General features: G+C 47.0%; 1 protein-coding gene across 2 annotated transcripts in view; it reads left to right on the top strand.

Moving 5' to 3' along the window:
* Positions 1 to 19,956, top strand: part of B4GALT1 (beta-1,4-galactosyltransferase 1) — a 51,256-nt gene extending 31,300 nt beyond the window's left edge. Inside the window, exons 3-6 of one of the 2 annotated variants that reach the window (XM_016222980.2) lie at positions 10,974 to 11,161; positions 14,195 to 14,317; positions 16,545 to 16,649; positions 16,849 to 19,956. In XM_016222980.2, the coding sequence (XP_016078466.1) occupies positions 10,974 to 11,161; positions 14,195 to 14,317; positions 16,545 to 16,649; positions 16,849 to 16,981 (549 nt within the window). In that variant the 3' untranslated portion in view covers positions 16,982 to 19,956. The remainder of the gene's footprint in view (positions 1 to 10,973; positions 11,162 to 14,194; positions 14,318 to 16,544; positions 16,650 to 16,848) is intronic. The other variant, XM_016222981.2, reaches the window with a different exon arrangement.
* The last annotated feature ends 859 nt before the right edge of the window (positions 19,957 to 20,815 follow it).

Here is a 20,815-nt window from a genome sequence, read left to right as displayed (position 1 = left end):
CATATTTTCATCCCCTCCCCAGCCTTGTCCTATATTCTTTCCCCCTCAGTTCATGTCTTTTTGCCTCTACATCATTTCCTTCTCTTCCAAGGGTTAACTTTCTTCTTTTTTTTTTTAATGCAGTATTTTTAATTTGTGTTTAATTAGTATTTATTTATTTTAATATGTTTTTATTGATTTTAGAGAAAGAGGAAGGGAGAGGGAGAGAGAGAGAAACATCAGTTGGTTGCCTCCTGTATGCACCCTGACGGGGAATCAAACCTGCTACCTTTCGGTGTTCAGGATGATGCTCCAACAAACTGAACCACGCTGGCCAGGGCAGAAACTTAAGCCTTTTGAAAGAAAGAGGCCAAGAGAGAAACATTGCATCATTTCCCCTTTTAATTTAGAAACTTCTTGTGTTCTCTCTTTTATAGTTATTTTAGAGGAAGAAAGGGAGTTTGTAGCATCTGGCTTCAACCTTTCTGTACTATCGAGAAAATAGGTGTCAATAGAGCCTCTCAGTGTCTCCCTGTCTCGGACACCTTGCTGTCATGTTGACCATTTATCCCCAGCCCCATTTAAGATTAGAGAGAAAGAATGCTTAAAATAGGAGGGGCCTCTGAGACATCTAGTCCAGCGGTTCTTAAACAGGTTTTAAAGAACAGAACCTCCAGCCCCTAACTTCCCCTTCAGTCTTTGCTGGGATTTGCCTGGACCCCTGATGCCAGATAATGTGAAAAGTCTGCGCTGTTTCACGGATGAAGAAACTGAGGCTCACGTAAGGGAAGTAGAAAGTCACATAGGTAACAGGGCTGCAGCTGAAGCCCCTGCCCCCAGTTCCTTAGTGCCCCCTCAATGCATGGGCAGTAACTCTCCAGGCCGTTCAGCCCCTCCCCTGAGGAGCGTCTCAGAGCTGCGGGTCCAGGCCTGGGAGTGAGCTCCAGCCCCGGCTGCCTGGGTTCTGGCTCTGCCCCTCCCAGCTAGTGACCTTAGCTGTGCTGTTCTTCAACTTGAGTTCCGTTGAGCTCCTCCGTCTCCTCGTTGGTAGGAGGGCAAGGCTTTAGTACCTTACGCATGGGGCTGTGAAGCACCGGGCACATGCCGCCCTCAGTAAACATTAGCTGTTACTGCTATGATTTGAGTTTCTTCTCGCCGCCCTTCTTCCTGCCTGTTTTCTCCACTCAGTTCTATGGTGATAAGCTCTTTACTGCTCTCCCTGCAACCCGCTTCACCTCCCACTCAGTCGCTCAGTGCCAGCGCTGGGACTCTCCCTCTCATTTGTGTGGCCCGCCTCCAGGGGGTCAGAGGATAGCAGATAATGACATAAAACAAAACCATCAGGTAACAGAACCTCAGGGGATGTAGGGACCGAGTCAAGCCTACCAGCTTTTTAGAATTGGGTTGTGTCTCGTCTGGCCGAGTGTGGCTCAGCGGTTGAGCCTTGACCTAGGATCCAGGCGATCGGGGTTCGATTCCCGGTCAGGGCACATGCCCGGGTTGCGGGCTCGATCCCCAGTCGGGGGCGTGCAGGAGGCAGCTGATCAATGACTCTCTCATCATTAATGTTTCTATCTCTCTCCCTCTCCGCTCTCTGAAATCAGTAAAGATATATTAAAAAAAAAAAAAAAAAGAATAGGGTTGTGCACAAGCTCCACACACAGGGGCCAGCTTTCATGGGCTTTTGTTGGCTCCTGTCCCTGTCCATATTAAGCTATTAACCACCCCATTTTGCCTGAGGCCCTTCCAATCACTATAGAACTTATATCTCACAATAAGGGGGGCTGGTGCTTACCAGGTGACATGGAGAACAAGCATTGCTGTTTGTCCTCAGGTCTTCTGCCCTCGCCCACCAGTGTCTGAGAATCCTGTTAGGGTTCTGGCACAGCCATCCTGTTGGAGCCACGGGTGCTGCTCTGAGGCACAGAAGTCCATACAGGCATGATGTCCATAGACGTGGACATCAAGGTGTCACAGCAAATGGGAGGCAGGGGTGCATATTGCACTTCCTCATACTTTAAGGAAACTATAAAACTACCCAAGGTGAAGGGAAGACAGGTTGCCACCTGGAAACACCAGCCCTAAATAAATAAAGGATGTTTGTGGAATTAACTGTCATAGCAGCAAGTTATCCAAAGGTGAGGAATGCAGTCCCACCTGGACAGGTGGATTTGTAATCACCATGGCAACCCTTTGCCCTGGAGCCAGCACCCAGGACTGGTCTCTCCACTTTCTTTGTATATCCTCTGGCACCTCTGATCTCACTCAGCTGCCCCAGATCTTTCTAGTTCTGTCACGTCATGCCCTTTCTTTAAACCCTTCAGTAGTCCCTACTGCCCACAGGCAAGGGTCTACAGGGTCTCAAGCCCTGAGTTCAGCATCCAGGACTCTCTGCAGTCCAGCCCTGACCTACCTCTGGTCACTTCCCTCTCAGGTGTCATTCACACCTTGATGTCACAGCCGAACTGGATCCTCCACCTTCACCTGGATTATCTGTGCCTGATGCCCTTGCTTCAGAGTTGGGGAACGTCTGACCCATGGGCCATATTCGTCTGGCCCTGCCAAGGCAACTGCAGGAGGAACTTGAAATTCAATAAATCCAGGAATTTTTTTCATAGCTAATTTTTAAGTTGATAATTTTGTATGGCCCATGAATGATGTTCCAAATATCCAAATGGCCCTTGGCAGAACAAAGGTTCCTCACCCCTGGCTTATGCTGTTCCCTCTGGCCTGCTTGCCTGCCTTCCCTTCCCTACCTGCTCTCTTTCCTGCCACCATTTAAGCGCGCCCCCCCCCCCCCCCCCCACTTATTAGCTCTGTGAGCCCTTTATTGGAAAGGTGGAGCTGTCTTCTCCCTCCCTGCTGCTCCCAGGCCACTTAGTGCATCCTAGTGAGGGGTGAGGGGTGGCGGGTGATTGCCTGTGTGCGTGTACACCCCAGCTGGCGGCTCCTGGATTCCCAGCCCCCAGGTCTGACTGCCTGTCTCCCTGACCACACGGCTCCATGTGCTCAATCAGGGTTTGGAGCGTGGAACAGCGCCCTGTGACTCCTGCCCCTGCGCTTACACCCACTCTCAGGGCCCTTGCTTCCCGTTCTCTGACGAGGGCTGTGCCTGGAAGTGAAGCCTCCTTTCTCAATCAGGCCAGGTCATGAACCTTGGGGATCTGCCCAGTCCCTCCCAGGCCTTTCCCCATAGCTTTCTGCTCCTTGCTGACCAGAGTGGGCTGCCTAGGACACAGCCGTTGGGGTGACCTCCCTTTTCAGGAAAAATGTAGAGAACCAACTTTAACCCTATAGTTGCTGATGGTCATAAAACTTTATGGTCCTTTGGACTGAACGTCTTTCATGGTCTCACTCTCAGTTTTGACTCACCACCCTCCAGTGAGGCAGATGGTTATTCTCATTGTTCCTGCTGAGGGAAGGCTCACAAGGGTAAGTAGCTTGCTTGGGTCCCTTGAATGCTGGGTGGTGGAGCTGGAATTGGACAGAGATCACATGAAGCCTAAAGAATGCCTCTCTTCTCCTCACTGGGAACCAGCTCCACTTCCACCTGGCGACGCTGTGAATCCTGTTGGGTCATGGGGGGTGGGTCATGCCTTTGGAGTAGCAGCCTCAGAACCCTCTGTGAGGCTTGCCCAATTATCCTGCTAACAGGTAAACCCTGGCCCGAAATGTTGCGGTGTGGTGGGAATAGAGGGGAACCTGGCTTTGTCTGGTTTTGGAAGTTTTTCCATCTGTGCACTGTTGTTAGATAGTTCCAGGCTGCTTGTCTGGGACCAAGTGTGGGCAGGTTTAGAGAGAACCCTTTGTGCCCTCAGTGAGTGAAAGTATCTGTCACCATTCCTCAGCAGCTTATCTCCGACCCTGGGCCAGGCAGTGGGTTCCTAGATGAGGCCCAGATGAATTGGGGTGAAGCAGACTCCTGAGGCTGCCCCGTTACTGAGGACAGCTGCCTGGGCCTGTGGCCCCCACTGGTTTGGTTTCTACCTTTTTTAAATTTATCTTTATTGTTGAGAGTATTGCAGATGTCTCCTGTTTTTCTCCATTGACTCCTTCTACCCTGCACCCCTCCCCCCAGGCCTTCACCACACTATTGTCTGTGTCCATGGGTTATGCATGTATGTATAGAAGTTCTTCCTTTAATCTCTTCTCCACCCCCCACCCCCCAGCCCTCCCCACCCCCACCTTCCCTCTGCTATTCAGTCTTGGTTTCTCTCTTGACCCTCTTTTTGCCATCTACCATCCCTGCCTTTCATTTCCTCCCCAGGCTGTCAGCCTCCAGACTGGCGTGTGCAGGAATGGGGCTCAGGAGGGGCGGGCTGGCCCTGTCCTGCAGCACCTCTCCTCTGAGTTCTCTGCACCTTGTGGATCCTGGGGCCCAGGAAAGTTGTGGGAGGACTGGAGGTGCCTGTGTCCCACCACTGCTTGTGCGCTGCCCCAGTGTACTTACAGGTACTCAACAACTGCTGGTGAATCGCCTCCCTGGACATTATTCTGGAAAATGCCATTTTCTCTGCTCATCCTTAACTTCGGGACCAGGAATGACTGCTTATTAGGAACTTGCCTTTGCCCTGGAACCAGGGTGGTCAGAATGGGCCCCTTTCCTTTGTAGCCGTGACATTTGCCTACTTCCTTACCTCTCTCCCTTGCACCCACCTTTTCTCTTCTTTTTCTTTTTTTCCTTCTAGTGGGGGCCTTGTTTCTTTACTTATTAATTCTGTTTGTAGCAAAGCCAGCTGAAGGAGGAGCTTCCCTCTGTGGCCTGCTTCTTACCCTCTACCTACCTCCTCTTCTGTTCCCTCCGCCTCCTAGAGAGAGGAGTGCCGACCTAACCTAACTACTGCTGTGACTGCTGCTGCTGCTGCCGCCGCTGCTGCCACCCTGGTAATGTCCACACCCCCCCAAGTCAAACCCAGAGCCCAGGCCCTACTGGTCAGGCGAAGCTGTGTGATCTGCCAGTGTGCCGTCTTTGGGCCCTGTGATCTCCCGGGCAAGGCCATGGGTTCTGTCGGCTTGCTCGGAAATGCCAGCCTGTTGGGCAGAGGCCTAAGAGACTTTGCCTTCTTAAAATTAAGCCATAGTCGAGCTCATACTGTGTGTATATGTATATATACCTTTGCATCCTGCTTATCGTTAATTCTGTGTCGTCAGCATCTTCCCATGTTATTTCATAGTCTTCATAATCATCACTTTCCCCGCCTTCATAGTAGTTGAGCATGCAGTTCTACCATAATTAACTTAGCCAGTCTTCTACCTTAGCAGGCATTTAGACCATTTCCACTTTCTTACTAGTGTGAATAATACTGTAATGAACATCTTTGAGTCTAAAGCTTATTCTGTGTTTGCTTCTACATTTAGGTTTCCTCAGGCTAGATTTTCAGATACAGGGTTATGGGTTTAGAAACAGTTTAAGCTTTTTTTATGGTTCTTAAGATAAATGGCCAAATTGTTTTCTGAGAGGAGCCTTTATTTTCTAAAGTGTTTTTCTGCAGAAAGTCAGTGCTCCAGGCCCAGGGGAAGAGACAGACATCCCACTATGGCTCCTGGGGAACTGGGGTTTAAAAATTCTTTGTGTTCACTTCACCCAGAATCATTGCCTTCAGTTGCGGGATGGATCACAAATCCCTCCTTGACATGCAAAATGTAACCCTCATTTAAAACCTTCAAAGGCTTCCTGTGGCCTAAATAAAAGATAAAGCCCCTGAGTATTTTAGCGGAGTACCCAGCTTCCCCCTCCATCTCATGATTTGGTCTGCATCCACCTTCATGTCTTATTCTGGCTTCTGCATCGCGTATTTCCTGTCGTTCCTTGACTGCTCTTTTCCCCACAGCCTTTACAAATGCTCTCTCTTCTCAGGCCTCCCCACTAAACTTGGCTACCTTGATCGAAGCCTTCTCCGGTCCCCTAGGACTAGGTTAGTGTCACCACCTCCACTTCTCCATCTGTGCTTGGCTCTGTAGCTCCCCTCCCCTCCCCTCCCCTCCCCTCCCCTCCCCTCCCCTCCCCTCCCCTCCCCTCCCCTCCCCTCCCCTCCCCTCCCCTCCCCTCCCCTCCCCTCCCCTCCCCTCCCCTCCCCTCCCCTCCCCTCCCCTCCCCTCCCCTCCCCTCCTCTCCCCTCCCTTCCCCTTCCTTGTAGCTGTACGCCATAAAGTGCTCGTTGCTCATCCCCATTGCAATTGCCTGTTTCACTTGAAACACCTCAAAAGTGGGGCCTGTTTTTTTTTCCTTTTTTGTATCCCTGCTGCTAAACATGAATCAGACACTCAGAGTGGTGAGAATGAATATATGAAAGAAGGAGAAACAGGACCCTCTGGTCCTCTTCTGTCTCTGGGGCTGGCTTGCTCTTCTTTTTGGTACCTCTTTACTGAGATATAATCACATACCACACCATTCACCTATTTAAAGTATATAACTCAGTGACTTTCAGTATATTTAGAATTGTGCATCCATCAGCATAAAATCAAGTTTAGAACATTTTCAAGTTTAGAACCAAAAAGAAACCCCACACCTCTTAGCAACAAATCCCTCCATTCCCTACAGCCCTAGGCAGCCACTAATCTTTTTGTGTCTGTGGATTTGCCTCTTCTGGACATTTTGTATAAATGAAATCATAATAAATGTGTGATCCTTTGTGACTGTCTTCTTTCACCTGGCATGTTTCTAAGGTTCATCCATGTTGTAGCATGTATCTCTACTTCATTCCTTTCTATTGTCGAATAACATTTCATTATATGGATAGACCGCATTTTGTTTATCCATTCATCTGTTGATGGACATTTGTGTTGTTTTCACTTTTTAACTATTGTGAATAATGCTGCTATGAACACTGTGTAAGGGTTTTGTGGGGACATACGTTTTCATTTCTTTTGGGTATATAACTAGGCGTGGACTTGCTGGATCGTATGGTAATTCTTAGCTTATCTATTTGAGCAACTGCCAGACTGCTTTCCAGGATGGCAACACCATTTTCCATTCCCACCAGCCAGGTAGGAGGATCCCATTTTCAGTGGACATACTGTTTGCTCTTTCCTATCTTTAGTGTAAATGAGGGTTCTAGAAAAAGGTTTTAATAGCCCTGGAGAACTATCTGATACTTCTTAAGGCACTCCTCCCTGCCACCCGGATCTGCCAGAGGGTACTGGGTTTGTTACATGACGCGTCTGAAAGTGGCTTCTTTTCTCTCCTCTGAGGAACGTGGCCGTTAGGCCTGTGCCAGGCCTCCCACCTCAGGCCTCCTCACTGTACCCCAGGTCAGCATGCCTGACCAAGCCCAGGCTCCTGTTCTTTCTGTACTGGCCATTGTTGGTTCTGCTTGATCGACTCTTAAACCCATTGTCAGGATTGCATGCCCAGTGATAAAAGGCATTTCTCTGAGCTTTGGTCAGTGGGACAGCTGCCCTGTGCAACTGTGGGAATGCCCTATAGTTTTTGGCCTGTCTTCTTTCTTCTTACCCTCTTCTGTTAAGAGGAGCTGGTTGCCCTAGAAGGAAAGGGGTATGTGTAACCCTTGTCTACCAACATAAAGAAGCCTGCGCTTTATAAAGCTCCGTCTTTCGGAGGGATACCTCCTCCCAGTGCACCAGCTCCTCTTCTAGTGGGGCTTCCCAGGCATTTCACAGGTCTCTAAAGGCCTCTCGTTCCTCGGCTGCTATAAACACTCTAATCCTGTTAGTCACAGGCTAACTCACTTGAAGCGTAATCCTTTTAAGACATTTCCTCTCCAGCAGAGAAGCAGGATTTGGGAGGAATCTTAAAGTTGATTGGGAAGGACACACACAAATATGAGAGAAGGAGTTGTCTCCAGGTTGGATCTCTGGGAGGCATTTTGAAAGATCTGACTATTCAAGATGGATGGGAAAACCTATGCTGATAGGTAATAATGGTAGTATCCAACATTTGTTGCCAGGCAATGTGCAGAAGGCCTTTAATGTATTGTCTCATTTAATACAACCTACCTGTTATCAACCTCATGCCCAAATGAGGAAACTGAGGCCCAGAGATGTGATTTGCCTGAAGTCCCATAGCTAATAAGTGAAGAAGATGGCATTCCTGGGGTAAAATGCATGTATCCGTCACAACATTTTGGCTTGGCCAGACAGTAGGTACTTGATAAATGTTTACTTGAGTGAATGAAGTAGCTGGTGCCCAGTGAAGAGGGGCAGGAATGAAGGCTAGGTGACTTCCTACCTCCTGCAAAGGAATAGGCACCTGCTGTTATGGTGGCGGTTGGTGGACTTGCTAGGGTCTGTCTTTCTTATCAAGAAAGTTACCCATGTTATTACAACATGCCACCCAAAGAAGCCTAGAACTGACGTTTCTGTAGTCCCATGGGAGAAAGAGGAAGATGCATTCTTTCCTTATCTGTCATTCTGCTGATCTGGTTTCCTAGGGCTAACACTTGCAAACAATACTCTGCTATTCCTCTCTCCCCGGATCACACAGGTGAGGCCAGGCTGGGAGAAGCGGTGTGTAGTTCAGGTTATTTTGGAAAACTGCCTGACTAGTTTCAAGTGTGGATCAAACACTGGTGCTCCTTATTGAGTCGAAGGAACTGTTGCATCACACATGGGCAAAGGGGCAGAACCAAGTCTTCTTAGCTTTCTCCTCCAGGCTGCCATTGTTCTGGGAGCTTGGCTCCAGAGGTGCCTGTTTATGGTCCCAAATTACCAGTCTGGGAGAGGAAAAATACCTAGTGTAGTCTCATTCAGGCATCTGCTTAGATCAAATAGAAGTGGCCAGGAGGCCAGATCCTGTGGTTAAGACATCGCCACCAGGCGCCCCCACCTCTGTTATTGGAGAGTGTAGCAAGAGAAGGGAGCATTGGGCAGTCACCCTGAGGGTCTGCTACACAGGTGTGAAAAGGCTTTGCTTAGACACTGCCCTTTCACTGGTTGGAAAAGTGTTCAGTGGGGATGAATTGAGTTTGAAAATGTTTAGCTCTTTTCGGGTCTTCATGGAGCTAAAGGAGCAGGATGGAAAGCACCAGGTGCAGGCCTCTCCCATCCCCGGAAGGTAGGAGGTGTGGGAGGGATGAAGTCGCTCTAGGTTGGAGTGAAGTTGGTTACAAGATTGCTGAGATGATTAAGTGACACAGCATGCGTGTAAAACACTTTTCCTTTGCCTGGTCTACCGTATCCCCCTCCCGCCCCATGAATACTAGGAATGTACTGTTATAATAATAATTACACCAACTTCATAGTTTGCATATGCAGTTTCTAAACTCAGAACTTCTTTTTGCCTCATGACTTACACAGAATTGACTGAAGGCAGAATTCTAAATGACTTAAGTGGTGGGACAGCGGAAGAAACAGTGTGTGCCCTTGGTTGGTCACGGCTTTCTCTTTTCACCGTGTGTGATTAGAAAGCTTTGTCATGGCTGAAAAAAGGAGCTCTTGTGTAAGATGTTTCCTTAATTTATTTAGTATTCTCTTTCACTGGTTGGAAAAGTGTTCAGTGGGTGCTTTGTCTGACTTCTCGGTGCTTGTTTTTCTTAAGTGGTTTGTTTCCCTGAGTCACCTGCCGGAGGCTGGGCAGCTGTGGTGCCGTCTGCCCACTCTGCACTCACACAGGTAGCCTTGTGGAGCACCAGTTTCCAAGTCCTCTCTTGGGGGCCCGGAGAGAGGTTCGGCCATCCTGCTTTTGAGACTGTATAACCTCTGAAGGCCCTTGTGGGACACATTTTTTTCCAAAGTAGAGGGCCCTGATCTTGTTTATCCCAAGAGATACTGGGAGAGAGCCTAAAGTGAGGATTCCAGAGTGTTGGGCTCTAGTCCCAGCTGTGTCACTTGTGTGGCCTTAGTTTCTTCGTGGTGTAGCTGGGAGGATTCCGATCAGGATGAGAGCATGTGTGCCGAAGGGCTTGTGAACTATTAAGTGTAAGGGTGGCAGTGTTGATACTGTTACTCTCCTTACTAACCTAGGGCCGTGAGAGTTGGTAAGAGGAGGGACCCATGCTGGTGACTCTGATGGGGACCCGTTGGTTGGAGTTTCCCAGAAAGGATTGCTCTCTGCCATTGTATGTTGAAACCCATCCATTGGTCTTCTCACCCATTCATCCACCCATCCATCTATCATCCATCCATCCATCCATCCATCCATCCATCCATCCATCCATCCATCCATCCAGTAGTTCTTTATTGAGCTCTTATTATATGCCAAGAAGTGTACAAGGCACTAGGTGAATAAATAGTAAAAACTTCCAGCCTTCGTTGAGCATACATTCTATTGGGGGAGGGAGGGAGTTGAAAATAAACAAGTAAATAAAATGTGAAGTACCTTTGCATGAACAGACTTGCAAAGGTTGGTATCCTGAAACAGGCGTTGCCCTCTCTCTCATATACCCTATTTCTATTGCGGTGTGTACCACACTGCTTCTCACCAGGCATTCTGAGCACCTTGAGGGCAGAAATTGAGTTTGCCCTATTTCTCTGGTGCTTAGTTTAGTGACAGACACCTGGTAGGCATGCAGTGTGGTTATCAGTCAACCATATAAAGAAGGTGGAAGTGAAAAGTCCCACAGGCACCAGTTTCCTGGTTATCTTTCCTGGAATTAGTCTACATCGAGTATATAAATAAATGACATGTTTAAATGCCTCTTCACCTAACAGTACTACTTTGAAGATCATTTCCTTTTAGAGCTTCCTTTTTTTTTTTTTTAAAGAACTCTATTCCATTTTATGGATGTACCATGATTTATTTAACCAGTCCCCTAGTGGTGCTTATGTCATTGTTTGCAGGCTTTGGCTGTGATGAACACTACATGGGGAATAGTGTTCATATGTCATTCGCACATTTGCAAGTCCTGCAAGATAATTCTGAGACGTGGGAATACTGACTCAGGACATACCAGTTGGTATTAATTTGTAAATGAGGGCAGAAAAAATGAGGCCCAGGAGTAGACTAATGATCACATGCAGTGGGCAAGTCACCAGTCCCTGTGTTCTGCTCAAAGTCCTTACAGCATCTGATATCACTTCTTTTATTTCTGCACTAGGCTGGAGACTCCACATTCAATCGCGCTAAGCTCCTCAATGTTGGTTTTCAAGAGGCCTTGAAGGACTATGACTACAACTGCTTCGTGTTTAGTGACGTGGACCTCATTCCAATGGATGACCGGAACGCCTACAGGTGTTTTCCCCAGCCACGGCACATTTCTGTGGCAATGGATAAGTTTGGATTTAGGTAAGAGCTGTTCACCGGAGTCTACCGAAAACCTGTTCCTCTCTGATACGACAACCAGGAGATGCAGTTCCTCCAGCCCAGGAGTGCCTTTGTGCTCCGGAGATGAATGCCTCCTGAGAGATAGGTGCTTTTTAAGCCCAAAGTCCGTTATTATTTGAGGAGGAAAGTGGAATCCGGAAAGGCCTCTAACCTCTGCACATCCAGACAAGAAGAGCTTTTAATGTTTGGGATGGCACCAAACTGATGCTGTGCTGCCTCTTTCTTCTCTCCCCTTCCCCACCCAGTTTGGGAAACAAATTGGAATCATTTCCCCCCAGTATGTTCTTGGGTTTGCATACCTCAGCGGGACTGCTTCTCAGCCGCAGCACACGGGGCCCAAGTGTTTCTGCCAAAATGCCCCTGATGAGGAGCCAGCTGATGCCTGTGCCCAGGGCCAGCGATGTAATCCAAAGCATATTGTCATAGGTGGAAAATTACCCCAGGGTCCATTGTTTTATCATAAAAAAATAAATGTGTATTTTGTTCCATAATTTACTCATATTTGTATTAACGTAAGATGGTTTTAAATCGCCTATCGGCTTTGAAACGTGACCTTTCCCTCTCTGTTCTAAGAAGCTGCCGCAGGTGCCCAGTGTACAGGCCCCTGCCTCAGACCGATGCCCACAGTGTGACTGGCCTCGACTGACCAGCAGTCCCTCGGTTTAGATCCAACTGCCTTTTTTCTGACTCATTTTATTCTCATAATTCTTTCTGTCCTTCCTTGCTGAGGGCATGCAGTCTGTGAGATAACTATAGGGTTGTTATGAAGTCCTTCCCCCAGAGCAAAGGTATTCAGGCCCTAAACTTGCTGTCTTCAAGGGGGCGAAATTTAGCTGTAAACGTCACTCTCTGACCCCCATCTTCCCTCCCTCTCTCCCTGTTTATGTATCTGCTTTCGAGATATACGGGTTCATACCTTGACCCCTCTTAATTCCCCCCTTGAAGCATGGTGGTGATCACCTAATTCTTTACCACAGCAGCATGTCTGCTTTCCCCAGAACCACTTAGGCGTGTCGGACGGGGCAGGAGGTAAGAGAAAGCAGCACAGATAGCAAAACTAGATCTTGTCGGCTCAGCTTGTACTTCCCCTAGAAGTGACTAAAAGCCCATTTCTGTTAAAACACTGATTATCAAAAAACTTTATTGGCCTGGCCACCTCTGGTTCAAACCCTCACATTTCAAGTTCCGTCTATACTGTGAAGGTAGATGACTTGGCACTTCCGTGATGATACCTTATTACAAAAAGATTACCTTAGATTCATTAAAGCAGGCCCCCAGGGATCTTTGCTTGTGGATACTTGCAGTCAGAATTCCTGAATGTATTTGAAAATGATAATTGCTTTTTTAGTTTAGTTTTGTTTTGCTTTTCATGGGTTCTATATGGTTTGGCTGACTTCTCTCTTGAAGTCTGAGTTAGAGTTTTTCTTAATTTGTGTGATAGGTTTTGGTCTCTGGATTCCAGTGAGAGCCTGAGTGTGGTTTGGAACTGCACACAGGGTTGAGAAAACCCCCCACAGCCTTTAAAGGACCCACAGAAGGCCTTTGCGTGGCCTCTGGGCATGTCCTGATTCTGATGCTTAACATTTCTCATAGGTGTTTCCTCTGTATCCCTTAGGAGGCCACGGTTCATAACCATTGAAACATTGAAATACAAAAAGGTTTGGACGGATGAGAGCCCAGATGCCCTGCTGCTTGAAAATGTGTCAAAATAGATTCACCATAATACATTTTGCTAAGTCAGGATATGGTAGAAATTTCCAAGAAAATTTTATTTTAGAAATTTTTCAGAAATGCTACCCTTTTTTTGAATCAGAACATTTACCCATTTTATTGATGCATCGCAATTGTTCTACATTTTACTATATTATGTAGAAAATACAGAAAATACAAGCTACTTACTTTGTAAAACCAAAGGCAAAAATCGAGTACAATGATAAACTATGTTTTACACAATGAACCTTTTCCTGTAGTTAGTATTAAATTTTAAATATCTATTTATTTTGTTAAAATGCTTATTTTACGTACTCCCTAAGTACATCGGCTTTACAAACATAGCTCAGTAATTCTCAGAAACTGTTTCTAGAGGCTTGTTGTAAAAGGAAGCGCACAACCAGAAAAGAGAGAAGGCAGAAAAAGTTTAAATAGTATATAATAATTAGCATGTCAAATATATTTAATAAAGTTGGAATTCCATTGCGATATCAAGGATTCAAAGCAGAAATACAGACATTACATATAATGTCGATATAAGGCACTGCTACATGTAATGAGATTATTTTTCAAGCTGAATCAAGACCACACATTATATAAAGTTTAGCAACAGACAACCGTGTGGACATGCTGCACCATTGTCAGTTAAAAACAAAATCAAAATAGGAAGCAGGCTTGGGCCATTCCTGTCACTGAGAAAAGTTTCATTTCCTAACTTAAAACAAACCATCTTAACCCGTGGACTTTTGCATATTAATGCTGCATAAAACCATTGCTGTGCTTGCCTGGCTAAGAGCAGTCCAGCTCAGCTCCTCCTCTCCTGGAGGAGGATGGATGGCAGAAATGCTATTTTGACTGTTGGAGTCAGTCAGTGTTCAGGTCATTGTACCTTTGGCAGAATGGAAGCTAGACTGGTAGATAGGATGAGTACATGACAGAGTGGGCACAGGGAGACTCTGGAACAATCTCAGATTCTAGGACCTCCTGGATAAGGATTTCCCATGCAGGAGCACAACATTTCTGAACGGTGCAGAGCTGGGCTTATGCTCTTGTGCCTAACTGATTTCCTAGATCACAGAAGCAACACAGTGTTCATGGAAAGAAGATTCTATTTTTTGTTATCTGTATCTTCTCTAAGGTAATCTGAGTCCGCCATAAAAACAAAACAAATAAAAATAACTTTAGAAGTGTTTATATTTTGAGCAAGCTTTATTTTGAGCAAGTCAAAATTTACTAACCACTGTACCTCTGTATGTGTGTGTGTGTGTGTTTTTTCCCCCCCAGCTTACCTTATGTTCAGTTTTTTGGAGGTGTGTCAGCTCTAAGTAAACAGCAGTTTCTCACCATCAATGGATTTCCTAATAATTATTGGGGCTGGGGAGGTGAAGATGACGACATTTTTAACAGGTAATGGTCACAACTTAGATCTCCTCTTTCCCTGCCTCTCTTCACTTCTAGTGTTTCAGTCAGTGCTCGGTTACTCTGCAAGGTCTTCAATCCCCAGGAGGGATGCAGTCCCCACTCAGCCCAGCTTCTTACATGTGCTCAGCTGTTAGACGCTATACGTACTGAAGATGTCTTTAAGAAAGTTAGTTTCTGTGATTAAAATTTTTTTAAATTTATTGATTTTTAGAGAGAGAAAGAGAAAGAAACATCAATTTATTGTTCCACTTAGTTGTGCATTCATTTGTCGATTCTTGTATGTGCCCTGACCTGGGATCAAACCCCCAACCTTAGTGTATCGGGACTACGCCCTAACCAACTGAGCTACTGGGCCAGGGCAGCTTCTGTGATTTTTGCATTAGCCTTGGAAAATGGAAAATGAGAGCCAAGTGACGGGGGAAGGGGGGGGCTTACTTTGATGTATACCATGTGCCATTTTATCCTGAAGGAGTAAACATGTCCTTTGTAAAAATTTAGCACCTCATTGTGGTCCTGTTGGAGTTCCAAGGTCTATTTTTTTATTTTGGACTATTTTTAACATACACAAAAGAAGACAGAGTAGTTTGATGAAACTCTGTGTACCGGATGGCCCCAGCAATCATAATTTCATGGCCAACCCTCCCCATCCACACCCTGGGACTCCTCGGTAGCTGATAAACCTTTATCATGTAGGTTATCATTGCAGATGGTAGAAAAACCCCTGTCAGTAGCAACTGAAACCACATTCTGCCCAGTTCTCCCCGGCAATTGAGGCTTCTACCCTGCCAGCTGCAGGTTAGAAGCACCTACTCCCTTTAGGAGCCAGTCTGGACTTGTCTCTGAGTTTGATGTCAGAATACAGCCTGGTCCCTTCCTGAATTGGAGAGCACTAATTTGCTCAGTTAACAGAAGGTGTCTGTCAGAGCCACATCCAAGTCATTCAAGGTTAACTTCACGTGAGAATGTGGCATAGACCCAAGTCTTTAATATTGGCCTTGGAGAAAGCTTGCGTTTTTGAGTATGCAGATTGGTTGTCAAGCATGCACATATTGAATGTCTGCTGCATGCAGAGCACTGCGCCAGGTAGGCCCAGTGGGGAGAACACTGAAGAAATGGACATGGAGTCCAGACAGAAACATACTTGCTCCCACAATACCACACCTGGGCGACACTGGGCCCATATGATGGAGTACAGGGCTGATGTGACACCACAGACCTAAGTGGTCAGAAAGGTTGGGGGCAGGGGCATCAAGCATAGACCCCTTAGGGTGGAGAGACTAGAAGGATGAATGGTTTGTGGAGCAGCTTTCTTGAAAAATGAAGGACCTGACTCTTACTCTACACCTATTCACTGTGTGCCAGGCACTCGATTGGGGGGGGGGGGGGGCATGGCCAGAATCCTGTAAGTCGTCCAGGAGCACTCAGTCCTGCCCCTTAACTTTCTATTCCTGCTTTGGGGTTGGTCCATACTCCTTTCCCCCGGACCTGCACAGAGCCTTCCACCTGTTCTGGCTGCCTCTGGTCGTATTCCCTGCTCTCCATTCTTACACTGCTTATCAGAGAGCTGTCTCCTCAGCCAAAGACCTTCGGTGAAACGCTGCGTATTAATCCCTTTCTGACACTGGCTCTGTTCCCTGGGATGCGCGAAGCTTTGAGAAGGCCTCCGTGATTTAGCCCTTGCCTATCTTTCCAGCCTCATCTCCAGCCACTTCCAACCCCAGACCCTTTCTCCAGTCCCCGGAAGCTTGTGTTGCTCCCCAAGGGCACTGTGCTTACTCTCCCTCCCTGCCTTTGCCTGGGCTTTCCTGGCTGCCCCAAATGCTCTGGCAGATTCATTTTCAAGACTTGGCTCTGCCTAGTATCGCTCAGGTAGGTAGTTAGTTGCTCCTCTCTCTGTGCCCCACAACCCCACCTGCCCTCTTCACCTCCATCCTGCCACTGACAGTCCTATGCTCTAAGCATCCACACTGAGTTCCATGAGGGCAGACACCCCAGAGCCTGGCACATAATAGTCACCAACACAAACCATGGATCCAGTGGTAAAAGCGCATGGGGAAGGGGGTGTGATTTTAACCAATGCCACGGTGGGCTGGGGTGTGGGCAAGAGAAGTCAGCGGGACGGTGGGTGGGGCAGCAGACTTACAGCTGGGGCTATCAGACCCAAGCCTTAGGGCAGCTCCATAATGATGATTTGTCCCTTTACTCCTTGCAGAATAGTTTTTAAAGGTATGTCTATATCTCGCCCAAATGCTGTGATTGGAAAGTGTCGGATGATTCGCCACTCAAGAGACAGAAAAAATGAACCCAACCCTCAGAGGTGTGTTCTATGGTTATACTCCTTCCCCCTTTAGGATGGGGCAGGCTGCAGAAATGAGGCTCTGGGGAGGGCTCCATGCCTAGAGGGGAAGGGACGGTTCAGTCCCAGTGGGGGAAGGCAACGAAGTACAAACATTTAGTGCTTTTTTTCTTAAGATTTTTGTTTTGACACCAACCTCTCGCCCTTTTATTTCTTATAGGTTTGACCGAATTGCACACACGAAAGAGACAATGTTGTCTGATGGTTTGAACACATTGACCTACAAGGTGTTGTACATGGAGAGATACCAGTTATATACCAAAATCACAGTGGACATCGGGACACCGAGCTAGCATTTTGCTACACTGATAAGAGACCTAAAAATGGCCAGGGACCTCTGCTGGGTCTCTGCCAACATGCTGGGCTGGTCCCTTTCATTCTTACCAATCAGAGTGATAGACCCCTTGGCTGTCATTCACATGCCTTTCCAGATGACCAGAACCAGTGGGAGATTTTGCCCCCACCTTGACTCAGCATGTGACTTCTTAGCTCTATGAGGTGTTTCTAAGTGTAGAAACTGTCAGCCTTTGGGGGTTCTCAGCATGTTCACAGTATCACCCCAAAGAATCAGAGCTGTATACAGCTCCAAATTTGGTGACTATGGGGCTCGTTCCCGGGGTAAACTAATTTGTTGTGAAATAGGTAAGAATTTTGCTTTAAATTGTGTATTCTTATTACTTTATGAAAAATTGGAGTGCTGCTGAAATTGGATTGGTGTGATATTTTTTGGTTGTCATTTGTAACAGAAAAGCAGTTTCAACCATTCTCATTTTGTCTCTCCCCCACCTTCTTGTAGTGCTATACAACTGTTCCAATCACTGTGTGTATGTCTTTTCTTAGCAAAAGAGTTTTAAAACTTGAGCCTCAAACCTTTTTGCCCTGCTAATGTGTGAATTCCAAGGCAACTTTAGCCATCAGAGCAAAAGCCTTGGGTGTTCTCACATTCAGTGGCCTTTCTCCAGATTGCCTGATTTCTGAATGTAAAACTTTTTAAAAATAGCAGATTGAGGTTTGTAGTATTTTAAAGACCAAATTGAATTCTGATTACTGATCTAGCTTGATTTTGTGTTGATCCAGATTTGCATAGCTGTTTAGTGTTAAAACATGGCAACTTATTTTTCTGACTATGCTCTGTAAACTTGAATTTCCTATATATTTTTATTGTGGTGTTTTAAATGTGAGGAGGGGACTGAGCTTTTTTTTAGGGGGAAAAATTTTCTGTATGCTGTAGTGGCCACGAGCAGGCCTCTGATTTAGCTGGCAGGCCAGGTTTTGTGAAGAACAAAATCGCCTTTGGGTTTTTTGATGAGGGCAAGGCCCCTCAGACCTCCACAGGAATGCAGAAGCCTTGGCCTCCCAGGCAGGGCTCCCCACCTCTTTACCCTCCCCAGGTGGGCAGGGTGGAGGGAACCTCCACCACCTCCTTAGACTAACCCCCCCCCCCCCCCCCAAGACCTCCCATCAGGGCCCTAGGCCGTGTAGTTGTAAATGACAGCAGTCGGGTCTGTTTACTGGCCCTTAGCCTGGGGAGGTAGAGGGAACCTCAGCTGACCCCGTGGAGTCTAGGGGCTGCCTCCCTTGGGGTTCTGCCCCACACTGCCTGTCCCACCTTGCAGGACCGGTTCTTCCTCTTCCTTCCCCTCCCCCCCCTTTTGTTCCTTTGCATCTTACCTGTTCCCTAAAACTTGCCTGTGGCACTCAGGGTCAAACAGACTATTCATTCTCCAGTGTGAATGTGCCTTTTAATTATAAGCCTAGAAAGAAATTCAGTTGAACCCACCCACACTCCCCCACGACCAATCTGGTGCCTAAAGCCTCCTTTCTCCCTCAGGTTTTTAGCAGGTACTCCCACTCCAGGGAGGCTGACCCATGGGGCTGTCTTCTCCAAACCTGCCTCTGCTGGGGGAGGCTTAGCCTGCCTGGGGTGAGATGCACGAGGCCACTTCTACCCCTGGGTACCCTTGCTGGGTCCAGCCTGGGCTAAGGACAGAGGCTCAGCTGTTTAATCCCAGGGTTGACCTTTCAGCTAGTGGCATCTTGGACCCCCACCACTGACCTCCTGGGAACCAGCCTTTAGTGTGGAGGCTGAGTTGGTGTCCAGCCCCCGTCTTACCTGTGCCTTTATTGCTTTGAGCATATCAGATGCTAACTTGGTTCTTTTTCCAGGAGCCTTTGTATTGATTAAAATTTATTTTCCACTGCAGAAGCATTTGGGCTATGCAAATTACTTCTGTCAGTCCCCTGCTCCTTAATAATGACGTTAATAGAACTCAGAACAACTGCACTAAGGAGTTTTGGGAAATGCAAAGAATGAAGGCCTTTCTTTCTGACCCCAGATCCTGACTTTTCCAAAGTGCCTTAAAAGAAAGGAGACAAATACCTTGGGAAGTAACTTCTTTGTTACTTTACTCTTAAAAAAAAATTAAGCCCAGCCGGTGTGGCTCAGTTGTTGAGCATTGACCCAGGAACCTGGAGGTCACAGTTCGATTCCCAGTCAGGGCACATGCCTGGATTTCAGGCTCAATCTCCAATAGGGAGCATGCATGAGGCAGCCAACAATTATTCTCTCTCATCATTGATGTTTCTATCTTTCCTCCCTTCTTGTCTTTGAAATCAATAAAAAATAAAAATAAGACCTTTTTTGTTATATTTTCCTTCATGTTACATTGGCACATTCAAGTATGTGGTTCATTCTCAGAATCAAGGGAAATCCTGTGTCAACTGTTCCTTATTTGCTGACCTCCTGGTGCTCTCATGCGGGCCACCTGGGCCCAAGGTCAGGCCTGGATGCTTGCCTGGTTCATGAGATGCTATAGGTCCTGTTTCCTCCCTGGGGAGTTCAGGGCAGAGGGTTCAGGGAACATTTCCTTTACTTGGAAGTTGTCATCATGAAATTGTCATGTACTGTGCCTTTGTTTCTGTCCTTCCCATTGCCGGTGACCCTTTAAAATGGTTTTTGGAAAAGATCAGAGGGCAGAGGTGGCCCAGGAGGGTAAAGAAAATGCTGGTGCTGGCTCTCAGCCTGGGCAGGGTCTCTGCTGACCTCAGGGCTGGTCATGGGGTGTCCCAGACAGCCAGGACAGCAGTTTTCCTGTCCTGGAGACCTGTTATGCTGTGTATTTTGATTTCCTGTGTGTGCAAATGTATGTATTTACCATTATAAGTGGAAGGGGGGGAATGTCTGACTTTGGTGTTCAAAACAGAATTGTATTTTTGCCTTTAAAATCCAGTAATATAACACAAATAAATGTCCCTATCTTTGTAACTACAGGTGGTTTCTCTTCTGATTTAAAAGGTTTGGGCTCTCCCAGAGCTGGTGGGTAGTAACTGGTGCTACCTCCTGGGAGGATCTGAGGAAAGCAGAGATCTCCCTTCTGTGCCCTCCTGGTTCAGGGTGTCGTGGCTGGGGTGTTGGGTAGCAGATGTCGGTATCCCCACACACTGCCCAGGAATCACACAGCTGGAGTACACACAGCTTCCTGGAATCAGCTGATAAGAAAAAAATTCCGAAATGTTCTAAATTAAGTTACAGCAGCCTGAGAGTGAGAGAAAGAAACAGAACTGCTAGTCTTTTAATGGCTGTGGGCCAGCTAACGCGAAAGACGTCTCACATTCCCGTTTTGCCTATTGGAATTTTGGATTAATTTCCAGGTGGCTATATCCTCAGATTATTTTAGCCAGGCACCTGGTGACTCCAGGAGCCCCCGCTTGTTCACATGTGGGCTTTCTGAAGTGCTGCCCACAGCCACCCACCGGGGCAGACATGGAAGTTAAAGATTTTTGTTTAACACAGCCATTTCCCCATCTGGGCCTCATTTTCTTATCTGTATAATGGAAATAACAACACATAGAGATTTTTGAAGCTTAAAAGAAATGAAGTATCTAAAACAATGACTGAACCCGGCTGATGTGGCTCAGTGGTTGAGCATGGACCATGGACCAAGAGGTCACCGGTTCGATCCCTGATAGAAGGCATGCAGGAGGCAGCCATTCAATGTGATATTTCTCTCTCTCTCCCTCTCCCTTCCTCTCTCTCTAAAAATCAATTTGAAAAAACACCACGATGACTGACACCTCACAGGTACTCACTACATAGTGGCTAATGCAACTTCAAAGTAGATTTTCCC

Source organism: Miniopterus natalensis, chromosome 12, assembly GCF_054644295.1.
Source record: "Miniopterus natalensis isolate mMinNat1 chromosome 12, mMinNat1.hap1, whole genome shotgun sequence".
NCBI lineage: Eukaryota > Metazoa > Chordata > Mammalia > Chiroptera > Miniopteridae > Miniopterus > Miniopterus natalensis.
The sequence above is the reverse complement of the archived record's forward strand: the minus strand, read 5'-3'. Positions and strand labels throughout refer to the sequence as shown.